This window comes from Scylla paramamosain, chromosome 6 (assembly GCF_035594125.1).
Source record: "Scylla paramamosain isolate STU-SP2022 chromosome 6, ASM3559412v1, whole genome shotgun sequence".
NCBI lineage: Eukaryota > Metazoa > Arthropoda > Malacostraca > Decapoda > Portunidae > Scylla > Scylla paramamosain.
This window is the reverse complement of record NC_087156.1, coordinates 31,581,997-31,594,496: the sequence shown is the minus strand read 5'-3', so window position 1 is coordinate 31,594,496 and position 12,500 is coordinate 31,581,997. Positions and strand designations below refer to the sequence as shown.

General features: G+C 43.4%; 1 protein-coding gene and 1 long non-coding RNA gene across 3 annotated transcripts in view; one reads left to right on the top strand and one right to left on the bottom strand.

Moving 5' to 3' along the window:
• Window positions 1-6,377, top strand: part of LOC135101598 (ras-interacting protein RIP3-like) — a 14,071-nt gene extending 7,694 nt beyond the window's left edge. The window contains exon 2 of the mRNA XM_064005768.1: window positions 2,759-6,377. Coding sequence (XP_063861838.1) covers window positions 2,759-4,348 — 1,590 coding nt within the window. The 3' untranslated portion in view covers window positions 4,349-6,377. The remainder of the gene's footprint in view (window positions 1-2,758) is intronic.
• LOC135101599 (uncharacterized) overlaps window positions 1-12,500 on the bottom strand; it is a 267,993-nt gene that overhangs the window by 56,285 nt on the left and 199,208 nt on the right. The window lies entirely within an intron of this gene.

Here is a 12,500-nt window from a genome sequence, read left to right as displayed (position 1 = left end):
ACATAAATAAATGGGTGAAAATCTGTAGACAAAAAGGACTTTGGATATTAGAATAGGAAGAGTGGAGCAGGATAGGTCACAAGGCCGTCAATTCTTACAGGAGGAAGAGGAGGAGGAGGAGAAGGAGGAGGAGGAGGAGGAGGAGGAGGAGGAGGAAGGGATGTGTGGCTGAGGCGTGACAGATCAAGTTCATTCAATGCATTGTGTGTTTTTCGGTGTCATGTTGCAGTACGGGACTGGAAACTGGGCGCGGTGAAGGTGGAAGCTTACCGTTGAATAGTTAATTTAGTCACGTTGTGCTTAACAAAGACTGAGACATTCTTGAAAGAACTTTATGTTGTCACCTTTTTTCTTTCTTTTTTTTTTTTTTTTTTCGTGTAGTGTATACGAAGTTAGAAGTTAGAGAGAAAGCTATTAGGTCTTTGATAATCATCAGAGAGAGAGAGAGAGAGAGAGAGAGAGAGAGAGAGAGAGAGAGAGAGAGAGAGAGAGAGAGAAGAAGAAGAGGGAAAGGAAGAGAGAAAGATTGATAGATTATATGAGGGTAGATATAGATACCAGAACATCTGTTGGTCTATAATACGTCTATAATATATATATATATATATATATATATATATATATATATATATATATATATATATATATATATATATATATATATATATATATATATATATATATATATATATATATATATATATATATATATATATATATATATATATATATATATATATATATATATATATATATATATATATATAATAAACCACGCACTACTCTTACTGAACACTAAACAACATATGAGTAGAACAGGAATGGAAGGAAGGAAGAATCAAGTAAGCCACTGTATGTGTCATGTAGAGCGCAACATAAAAAAAAATGATACAATAAAATCGATTTGTTACAATACGTTCAGTTATGTAAGCGGGGCACATGTGTTAGTGTATCCTTGGTGGTGAGACGCTTCGGGTGGCATGATTATGTAAGAGCTATTTTTATTACGACTTAAAAAAAAAATATCCAAATTAGTGATAAACAAAATTCATTGGAACTTTGCTTTAGTTTCAACAATATTTCTATTCATATTCCTTTTTTTGTGTTTTCTATTTTTCTTCTTCTTCTTCTTCTTCTTCTTCTTATTGTTATTATCATTTTTTTTTTATCAGGAAAGTAGACCAAGGACAAAATAAAACTCAGAAGGCCCGCTAATCGCCTTTTCCCAAAACATCAAAAATGAAGAATTCCAAAGGAAAAGCCAGTTCAGGTTTGCAGGAGTGTCTGCCCATAGGAAGCTTTTTTTTTTATGTATTATTTTCTTCACAGAGTCGCGTTAATTTTATGTATTCATTTCTTCGATACGTGTTTGGTTAGCTGGTTGGTCTGTGCTTTCATTTATTCATTTATTCTATTCATCCACACTGAATGTGTTAAGTAAATGAAAAAGAAAAGTTGTGTAAATGTGTGTGTGTGTGTGTGTGTGTGTGTGTGTGTGTGTGTGTGTGTGTGTGTGTGCTTCGATTTTGAAAAAAAAGACAGCGCTAGGTAATAAAGAAAAAAAAAGAAAAATGTAGATAAACACTTAGGAAGATAGTGGGAAGACATAAACACAAATACACACAAAAAAGTTATAAAAATAAATAAATCAATCAATCAAGTCGAACAACATATAAAACTCAACTGTGTGGGTTTGAAGCACCAAGCCAAGAATTAACTGTGTCACTAAGTCTGTTATAGTTACGCTGATCAAGTGAACAATTAGAAGCTGGGACAAGGAAAGACATAACGTTTGATATGGAAGTGTTGGCGGGAAAGTCGTCAACAAACAGGGGGACAAAGGTGAAACGAACACTACTTATGAGCAGAATAGTCGTAGTCTCGGGTAAGTCGAGATGTGGGGTGTTGTTCTCAAGTGTCAGCGAGAACCTGTGGCGCCATTTGGAGGCTGGCCAAAGGAAGCTAGACTAATGACACCCATAAAGACAGACTCACTAGGGATAAGGAAAAAAATATACGGAAAAAAAAAAAAACATTAAAAGTAATAAGTAGATTTCTTTCTCTTTTCATATTTGTTTTTACTTCCCCTCTGTTACAACACTACTACTACTACTACTACTACTACTACTACTACTACTACAACAACTACTACTACTACTACTATTACTAGTAGTAGTAGTAGTAGTAGTAGTAGTAGTAGTAGTACTAGTAGTAGTAGTAGTAGTAGTAGTAGTAGTAGAAGTAGCAGCAGCAGCAGTAGCAGCAGCAGCAGCAGCAGCAGCAGCAGCAGCAGCAGCAGCAGTAGTAGTAGTAGTAGTAGTAGTAGTAGTAGTAGTAGTAGTAGTAGCACTACTACTACTACTACTACTACCACCACCACCACCACCACCACTACTACTACTACTACTACTACTACTACTACTGTCACTACTACTACTGTTACTACTACTACCATTACTGATGCTACCACTATTACTAACTACTACTGCTACTACTACTACTACTAATACTATTATTATACTACTACTATTACTATTATCGTTACTATACTACTACTACTATTACTACTACTACTACTACCACCACCACTACTACTATTACTACTACTACTACCACTACTACTACTACTACTACTACTACTACTACTACTACTACTACTACTACTACTACTTGTAGTGATGGTGGTCTAAAGTTAAAAAGACTAACGAGCAGTGCCAGATTTACTGTATACTAAGACTTTCGTTTCTTTCTTCCGCAGACTAAAAAACATCCGCCCAACCACATCAAGCGGCCCATGAACGCCTTCATGGTGTGGTCGCAGATGGAACGGCGAGAGATTGTCAAGTTTGCCCCCGACACCCACAACGCTGAGATTTCCAAGCAGCTGGGTCGCCGATGGAAGATGCTGTCGGAGGAGCAGCGGCGACCGTACCGAGATGAAGCTGAGCGCCTGAAGCAGCTGCACATGCGCGAGTACCCTGACTACAAGTATCGGCCGCGTAAGAAGTCGAAGGATCCGCTGAAGGGCGTGTCGGAGCGGTGCGGCGGGAAGGTGGGTAAGGTGCACCAGATGAACAGCCTTTGTAAGGAGTTTGCCAGTGGTATCAAGCCGAAGGATTGTCTCCTCAACAATGCCAAACCAGGAGACCTCCAGGGTATGGAAGATCACGTGAGTTGGTCCCTGCCCCTCACCCCCACCTCCCCGCCACGCGTCCCCACCAGTCCCACCACCTCCGATCTTCCAGACTCTCCGGAGAGCGCATTCAGTTTCGACGACCACGCCTTCATCAGGTCCTCGATGGTCACCTTCCCTCCCACACCCAAGCAGAGTTACGGTGCGCCCACTGAAGGTCTTCCCCGCTCCTCTCCGGGCACCAACACATCTTTCTCCTATCACAACGCTGTTCCCTCTGCTCCCTCCCCCAGCAGGACAAGCAGCTGCCTCTATAATGTTCCCCAAAGACATCCGCTCTACCAGCCAACGTTCTTCGCTGAACAAAAATTGGCACACGCTTACTTAAAGCCCGAAGCGCTCAACCCAGCGGCGTACCTTAAACAAGAGCAGGAGCAGCTCCACCTACAGCAACAACACCATCTCCAGCAGCAGCAGCATAAGGCAAGCTTCCATCAGCATCAGCAGCAGCATTCCTGTCTCTACTCGCCAGTTGGTTCACAAGTTGGTTCATTCTTCGCTTCAGCTGTTGCAGCCCACCACCATCACCACCATCACCATCAACAACAGCAGCAGCAGCAGCAGCAGCAGCAACACCATCATCACCATCAACAACAACAGCATCAACATCCCCAGCAGCACCATCACCACCACCATCATCAACAGCAGCAGCAGCAGCAGCAGCAGCAGCAGCAGCAACAACAACAACAACAACAACAACAACAACAACAACAACAACAACAACAACAACAGCAGCAGCAGCAGCAGCAGCAGCAGCAACAACAACAACAACAACAACAGCAACAACAACAACAGCAGGAACAACAGCAACAACAACAGCAGCAGCAACAGCAACAACAACAACGACAACAGCAACAACAGCCACAACAACAGCAACAACAACAACAACAACAACAACAACGACCTGCAATGGCGACAGTCAAAGTGGAGGCCCAGGAAGCTCACCCGGCCACGCTTGATGACCTCGACAATATCGGGGTCACGGAGTTGATTCCCATGACCTCCGACCTGAAGGTGGAGTTGGACTCGCTGGCTGACCTGGGCTATGAGTCTGGAGGGTCAGGGGCGGGGGGCTGGGCTAACGTGTCCATCACCTCCGCAAACTCGAACGTCCTTGCTGATTTCGAGATTATGAATGCATGGATCAACTCCTGAACGAGTGATGGTGAGGTTCTACCTGTCTTTCAGAAACGCGTGTGCTCGATCAGTGGTGCCTGGGAGGTGAGAGAAAGTGAGAGAGAAAGAGAGAAAACTGCTGTGTTCCCGACGCGTGAGTACGGTTGGTTATTGCGAAGTCGTTAATGGCGTGACTGAAACTTTCCTGTGCATATCCCGCTGCTGTGTCATGACCGTCTATGTACAGCTGTGTGTGTGCGTGTATATAATTGTAATGGAATACACACGACGTCATTGCCGGGTATTCGTATAGACTAGTTACCAGTTAGCCAGATGTTGTGTGCTCGCCCAGTATTTTAACTTCTCACTTGCACCAGATCAACTCTAGTCACTCTGTTCTGCGAATACGAGGATTATAAGAAAAAAATCCGAAAAAAAAATAAAAAGAAGCCACTGTGGCTGTTCCTAGACGGCTATGCTCGTGTCACAGCAGAAAATACAATAGTATCCCCAACGAAATCTCATGTACGGACGTCCACGGACACTAACAATGAATCAAAACAAAGGCCACGAACACGGGCGCTTCGTGGTCCCCGGACGAGTGTCGTTCGGTGTACAGTGACGAGCAGTGTCGCACCGGTCGGTTTCTCAGAACCCGGTGAACATTTCCTTAGTTGTTACTACTGCCGACTGCCGATGAACGGTTGATCAAGACCTCTGGCTGGGTGGTGGTGATGGTGGTGGTGGTGGTGGTGGTGGGAGTAGTGAGAGTAGTACTGGTGAGTGTGGTGGTGGTGGTGGTAGTGGTGGTGGTAGAGGGCTGAGAGGGGCGAGAGCCGACCTGCCTACGTGTTGGGTGAGTGACGCTGGGGATATCCAAGCTCACCACGCACGGCCACGCTGCCTGACCTGTCCTGGTGGGATGCCATGGCAATAACACACACACACACACACACACACACACACACACACACACACACAGAAAGTAACACCACAACATAACCAACACATTTCATCTTAAAAAAAAAAAAAAAAAAAAATACATGACAGGTGACGTGAGTGTCGCCCTCTTGTACCTGGCGGCGGCTTGGGTCGCGGCGCCGCACCCTCCTGACACCGCCACCAGCAACCTGACGAAGAGGGTGCGCGCCTGACGACAAGACCGCCGCTGTTCATAATGTTCCTCGGCTGTCGCGTCTTGGGGCTCTGTGAGGGAGGGCAGGGGCGTCAGGGGCTGAGTTTTTCGCCACTGCCGCCTCTTCTTCGCCTCGTCGCTAAAAGCACAGACTCCCAAGACACCTCCAGCCTCCCACGCGACGCTCTGGAAGCTTCCTGACGTAAACTGTGGAGTATTATATTGTAAAAAAAGAAGAAATATATATTATGTACCATAGGAGTTCTTTTTTTTTATGTTGTGTGCGTTAGTTTTTTCTTCAGACCGTGTATTGCAGATTTTTGTGGTAGACGACTAGAGAGTTATACTTAGAGAAGATGAAGTATAGTTAATATATATGAATGTTATATAAACAAATTTATTAGGAAGGGAAAGGTTAGGACGAGGCGCTCAAGTACACAACGAAGGGGAGGAGAAAGCTGGCTTTTTCTTGGTTCCTGCAGTACCACCACCCGGGGCTCTCTCTCTCTCTCTCTCTCTCTCTCTCTCTCTCTCTCTCTCTCTCTCTCTCTCTCTCTCTCTCAATGTTATCAGTTGATATTACTTTATGTATTTGCTTCCGGCGACATTGTCTCATTATTTCTAATGATATTATTCATTTTTTGTCTTTACATTACGTGTTGCTCTTCTCTCTCTCTCTCTCTCTCTCTCTCTCTCTCTCTCTCTCTCTCTCTCTCTCTCTCTCTCTCTCTCTCTCTCTCTCTCTCTCTCTCTCTCTCTCTCTCGCCCTGTTTGTGTGTTTATCGGTACGTCTTGTTGTGGCTCAAATATTTATGCAAAACTTGTGTACATAAGATATTTATTATTAGGATTTTTCTTAAGCATTTATTTAGCTGCAATTGACAACATTTTATACGTTTGCACCACCGAAATAAAGTTACTGACTGAAGGAATCTTGGGCTTCTGTTCTCTTTCCTTAATTTAATAATAATAATACAAATGGTTAACAGTGAAGACAGTGATACACGAAGATGAAAAAAGGACGGAGAGAAAAAAAAAGGCTTACAATGATAGGAGAACTGACAAAAAATCTAATAATATCCTAATGACGTCAATTATTGTTTTTATTGCCACTTCTGTTCGGAACATGACTGGCAACATTGATACATATAGTTCGTGGTATTCAACCTCTCTCTCTCTCTCTCTCTCTCTCTCTCTCTCTCTCTCTCTCTCTCTCTCTCTCTCTCTCTCTCTCTCTCTCTCTCACACACACACACACACACACACACGAGAACACATCGCCGTATTCGATACTACGACTACATGATCCATCTCTCCACGCAAAACTCCAGCAACAGTAATTGATTCAACCGTCGCTTAGTACACGAAGGGAATACGTAAGTACACCCACACGCACGTGACCAAAATAGAAACAATAGAGATGCCTAACAGACCACAAATCACGGGATAATTACTCACAGGGTGTGCGTGCTGTGGGTCACTCTGGGCAGGTGGTGAAGGAGAGACGGAGGTGATGCAAGGCTGGAGGAGGAGCGCCACTAAATCACGGGACACATTAAGCAAGAGAGATACGTGAGGCGGCGAATGTTATGGATGATCTGCTGAGGCGTAGAGTAAGTGAACGTCTGGCAGCGTGTTAAGGTATCAGTGGTTGGGAAATAAACGAATCTTTCAGACGGAGAAGGATTGTCCGGTACAGCCATTTTAGGTCTTCACGCAAGTTCCCCATTACGTGCTGCTGATAAGTCAGGATAAAAGTGTGGCGGGTGAGATAAGATAGAGGCGGCGACTTGTCCTCGCTGGCACAGGTGAGCAGCAGCGGCGGCGGCGGCGGCGGCGGCGGCGGCGGCGGCGACGGCGACGTGAGATGCAGGAGCAAGACACCTTGAGCAGGGTTATGAGACCTTTCACTTTTAATCAAGACTACATGCTGATGCACCACGGCCTTGCATGACTGTAGCTAATTGATATATTTTTCCTTCAACATAATTATAATGATGAATTTATATATAAAAGAAAAAAAAAATCGCTCTTTAAATGTTCTGACTCCAACAGAAACTGAGATCTGGCGAGGATGATGGTATCGTGCCAGCAATAATATTAAGCTATTGCATGAAAGGAGATATCAATCTCTGAGAGCAAGATGATACAAGGAGCGGTAGTGCATCACCCACGATTGGTGTTATTCATACGCAGCTGGAATTAAGACAGTTGTGGTATCTATTTGATATGCTTACGCGCCTTAGGCACTGTGTCATCAGGAAACAACATTATGAATAGGTAAGAAAAAAAATAAAAACCTACAAAATATCTTTCATGCCATTCACAAACTGTTAAACTCCGTACATACAGATGCATAACCACTCACTAACATTATACTCCGTACCTACAGATGCATAACCACTCATTAACATTATGACGACAGGAGAGCCAAGGGTACATGATGAAGAATACTATTAGAAATATTATCTTGCAAATCAATTCACGAGTGTTGTGCAATGGTACAGCGGAGGGCCAAGGATCCCCAGCCTTCCGCCACACAAAGGGGACCACCACTTTGTTTCGTCACCGCTTTATTAAAGTCTGCTGCTTAGGTTCTCCCTGCAGACTTCAGAGTGACATTCGTGGCGCAGAGGAGGTGAAGGGTGCCACCTGGCGTGGTGATACGGGGAACAACGGTGGCTGCAGGGGCGTGTCACTGATCAAAGTGAAGCTAATCACTGTATGGAGGCGAGACAGACATAAGATAATGCGGAGTATTCGATGGACGTCCCAAGAAGTGACAGGTTCACTCAGCTTTAGCTTTGCCTGCCGCAGAGAAGTCGAATCAACACTTAGATGGCCAAGCACGACCACCCTTCTAATTGTGTCCTTGTGTGCAATAATAGTCCTGTCCACCACGTGTGTCCTGTGAATGTTTTATCTGATTGCGGTGCAAAACAGGTCACGTGTAACTCATTATACGTGTCACGACTTTGATAAGTTTAATGGTATTGTGTTTCTCGAGTCCACAAGAAACACATTTAGAGCTGCGTTCAGTAAACACCATCCCTGAAGTGTTCTGAATACTGTACACACGCCACAAAACATGTTATCATAAGTGTATTTTTTCAAGACTTGTTTTGTTGTTGGTTCAGGACCGCACTCACGTCACTTCCACTCTTCCAGCAGACGCTACAAGTCCAGGAGGGCAGACAGCGCGCTGGTTTACATAACCTCGAAAGAGATATATATATACATATTTTTTTTTTTTGTGGAACTTTTTTACATAATTTGATTGAGTTCACGTTTCATCATCTTAATTTCAAGGCAACGGAGTGGCTCGGAATAGAAACTGCTGGTGCTTCATGGTCTTAATTCGATCAGGATTTTTTTTTATGAATACATGTAAACTGGCCAGCAATAGACGATTAATCTATTGATATATTACAATTTTCACATCTTCCTGACACTCAATTACGTGTACTTCTTATAAAAAAAATCTAAATCATTATATATCCACACATTCAAGCGAAAAATGTCACCACAAGGTCTTAGGACGAAACTCTTATAATCAGATTCTAATTGCAGGGGCGTCACTGGCAACACGTGACGCAATCTGTACAGACCAACCCATTCATGTGATAATTTCTCTTTGGCTGAATCATGAAGGTGTCACTACTCCGTGTGGCGCTGACGGGGTGTCGTGAGGCAGCGCGAGGGAGGAGCACACATCACGCTATCTCCTCTTAAGTTATCGGCACACCGCCCCCTGTCAGCCTCAAGTGGCAATTCTCGATAGTGCCACGACCCTCCCTGGCACGTTCCTACCCGTACCTGTTTTTCTAGAGCTGCTTATATTAACCAATAAATTACCTCATACAGTTAATTTTCCCTGAAGCAACATTCCGCCCACAAAAAAAAATATCCCCAGAACGATTCTCCCAGGCAAGATTGCATTAGTTTGCGTTTCACTTTCTGGCATGGCTGGAATGGACATGGATATTTTTAATAGAGTAATCTTCATGAGTGGAATTTATATAGAAGATAAAGTACAAGGAAAACAGACACCCAGAAAGGCCACCAGCACGCTCCCTGAAGCACAGAAGCACCGTCACCAGCCACTGCTCAGTCTGCTTCGCCACCATCCTCGCCCAGGGCTACCAGCGCCACGCCACATCTGAGTCGGTAAGGTATTATGCAACCTGATTTTCGAGACTCTGCCATTATCTGTTCCCCGCTAGAAAAAATAACAGGACTTTGGTGGCGTTATGCCTGTGATCCGTGGAGCGCTGTGGTTGGTGTTTTGTGCTGCTCGTGGAAGCACTGCCTATCTTGCTTCAGGGGATGATATGGATGAATAGATGAATAAATAGATAGATATTTTATTAAATATAGTATTATTAAAATACATGTTACGCATTCACCATATACACTTAAAATACCAAGACATGAAACTTTGAATCAATACGTTAATAAAACTAGTCCATGAAAAATAAATAAAAAATATGTCAGACACTTATATTAAAATACAAGTATCATTGAAAAAAAAAAAAAAAAAACGTGTATCCACTATGATGTGATGGACATATATTTTTTTTATCATATCACTGTAACATTGTCAAATAATCTTTGACCACTAGTTAATATAAATAAATAAAAAAGAATTGATGGACATGGTCAAAAGTTAAGTAACGCATTCACTTCCACTGTGTTTAGAGTTTTCTCTCAGTGATAAGTCCTCTATTATGTTAAGAATCAATCAGTTGTCAGGTTTTGTAAGGAGACAGTCAGCTGACCAGAGGAATTTGCAATTGAGGGAGAACATATCACAGTGAAAGTAAAAGCAGGTTACTGGACTTCTGACCACGAGTGTACGGTTATGTAAACAATTAATCCGTGACAATCGATGCTGCTGCACATGTAAACCAAGGCCACCTCTGCCGTAAGCACCTAGTGTAATGCTTGGTCACTGAGGCGGCGGTGTCTTGTGGTAAAGTAATCTGTGCTTATCAGTGGTGTGGTAAATAGACCATGATGGCAATCTGTGCGTTATCTTAGCTGTGGCAAGTAGCGTCTTGATGGTAATCTCAGCGTTATCTGGGCAGCGGTGCCTTGTGGTCATCTACGCTTATCGGAAGCTGCGGTAACTGGTGTGTGGTAGGATACTGACGCTACTGCGGATATTTCACTGTACTTATCGAGACTGTGGTCGATCCCCCGGGGGTTGTTATCGTGTTGTGGTCGGAATCGCAACCACAGTCAGACGTGCGTGAAAAACCTGTTCCGATGTTACGTGGCTCTTTGTCTTTTTTGTCGGCTCGTGTCTGAAACGTGTTTCCTCTCGTCTTAATTTTTGCCGATGGCTTTCTAGATCCGTGTGTACACATTTGCCTTTTTTTTTTTCAAAGTGCATGGGCAAAGGCACAAAGACATACAGACACACTTTTGTACAAATTTTACGAATGCTTTTACTATATAGTTGGCGTTCCTTTTTCTAACCACACACACGTATACACACACACACACACACACACACACACACACACACACACACACACACACACACACACACACACACACACACGGCCAGGTGCACTCCAAAGCTATCGATGACATGTGATGTGGCAAAAATACATCGTGCAGTTACAGCCAAAAGACACATCACCGCGGCTCAAGATTATATTACCTGATGACGCGGGAAGCAGAGTGGTGGCCGGAAACGAGATCTGACCTTCAGCTTAGAAATGAAGGAGTAATTGAACTCTCTCTCTCTCTCTCTCTCTCTCTCTCTCTCTCTCTCTCTGTGTGTGTGTGTGTGTGTGTGTGTGTGTACGTACTTGCCTGTCAGTCTGTATCTGCTTCCTTGTCCGTTTATGCCTTTCTTCATAATAAAATTGTCTGTCTGTTTATTTACATTATCTACCATTTGTCTATTTATTTATTTATTATTATGTATAATTTGTCTATTTACGTATCTATTTGTCTGTCTGTCTGTCTGTCTTTCTCTCTCTTTCTCTTTTGTCTGTCTGTCTGTCTGTCTGTCTCTCTTTCCTCATGTCTGCCTATCTGTCTGTTGTCTCTCTCTCTCTCTCTCTCTCTCTCTCTCTCTCTCTCTCTCTCTCTCTCTCTCTCTCTCTCTTTCTCTCTCTCTCTCTTACATTTACAGCAAAAAAGGTTATATATATATACATATAAGAGATAAGGAAGTGAGTTGGCGGAAACACTCTCGCACTAATAACCGTCGCTCACGAAAGGTTAAGTCCCACGCACCGGCCACAATGAGTTGGGTAAGGTGACGACGGACTGCGGCTCCCGTGTTGCAATGCGCTGGTGACGAGGACGACAGCGGCGGCGGCGGTTAAGACATTATCGTCAAGCGCTTTGGTTTTTGGATCAAAGTCTTGCGATGGACATGTTCTGTGGAGGAGCTTAAGTACCTTGTTTATGTTTCTTCTTGTTTTTTATTACCTGCACTGTTGCCGAGGTGATGTATTTCTTCTGAAGCCTAGCAATGACAGTACCTCTGCGGTTATTAATTTTTCTTCGACTTAACGCATAAGCAATAAGTGCCTCCTGCATCTTGTGTTGCTTGCTGCATGTGAGATGTTTAGGATATTGTACTTCTCTCGGGTCTACGCACCACGCGGATGGGTGGGGTTACTGAAGGTTATTTCCGTAGTGAGGTTATTGAACAGTTGGTGGTTGAGGATATGACACACACAAAAAGTACCTCATCAATGAGTGGTTCTTGCATGCAAAGTGCACAGTATTATCGATAAATTTGGTAAATGCGGTCAAGCACACTGAGAAGGAAAGTGAACATAGAAAAAATAAAAATAAAATACTTAATATATGACGTTAATTTTACACAGCAGGATATTTTGTTCAAGTTATTCCGCGCGGGAGGAATTCCGCTCACACAAAGGATTCCCACAGGCAGGGTCGTCTTCACCGCGTTACGCTCATAGGACTTTGAGACGTGTGGCGCTCCCTACGACGACCCGCAAATGATAAACTTCGTTCATGGAGAAATTTTCAAATCATAGGAATCATTCACAGGGGACATTTCAAGCA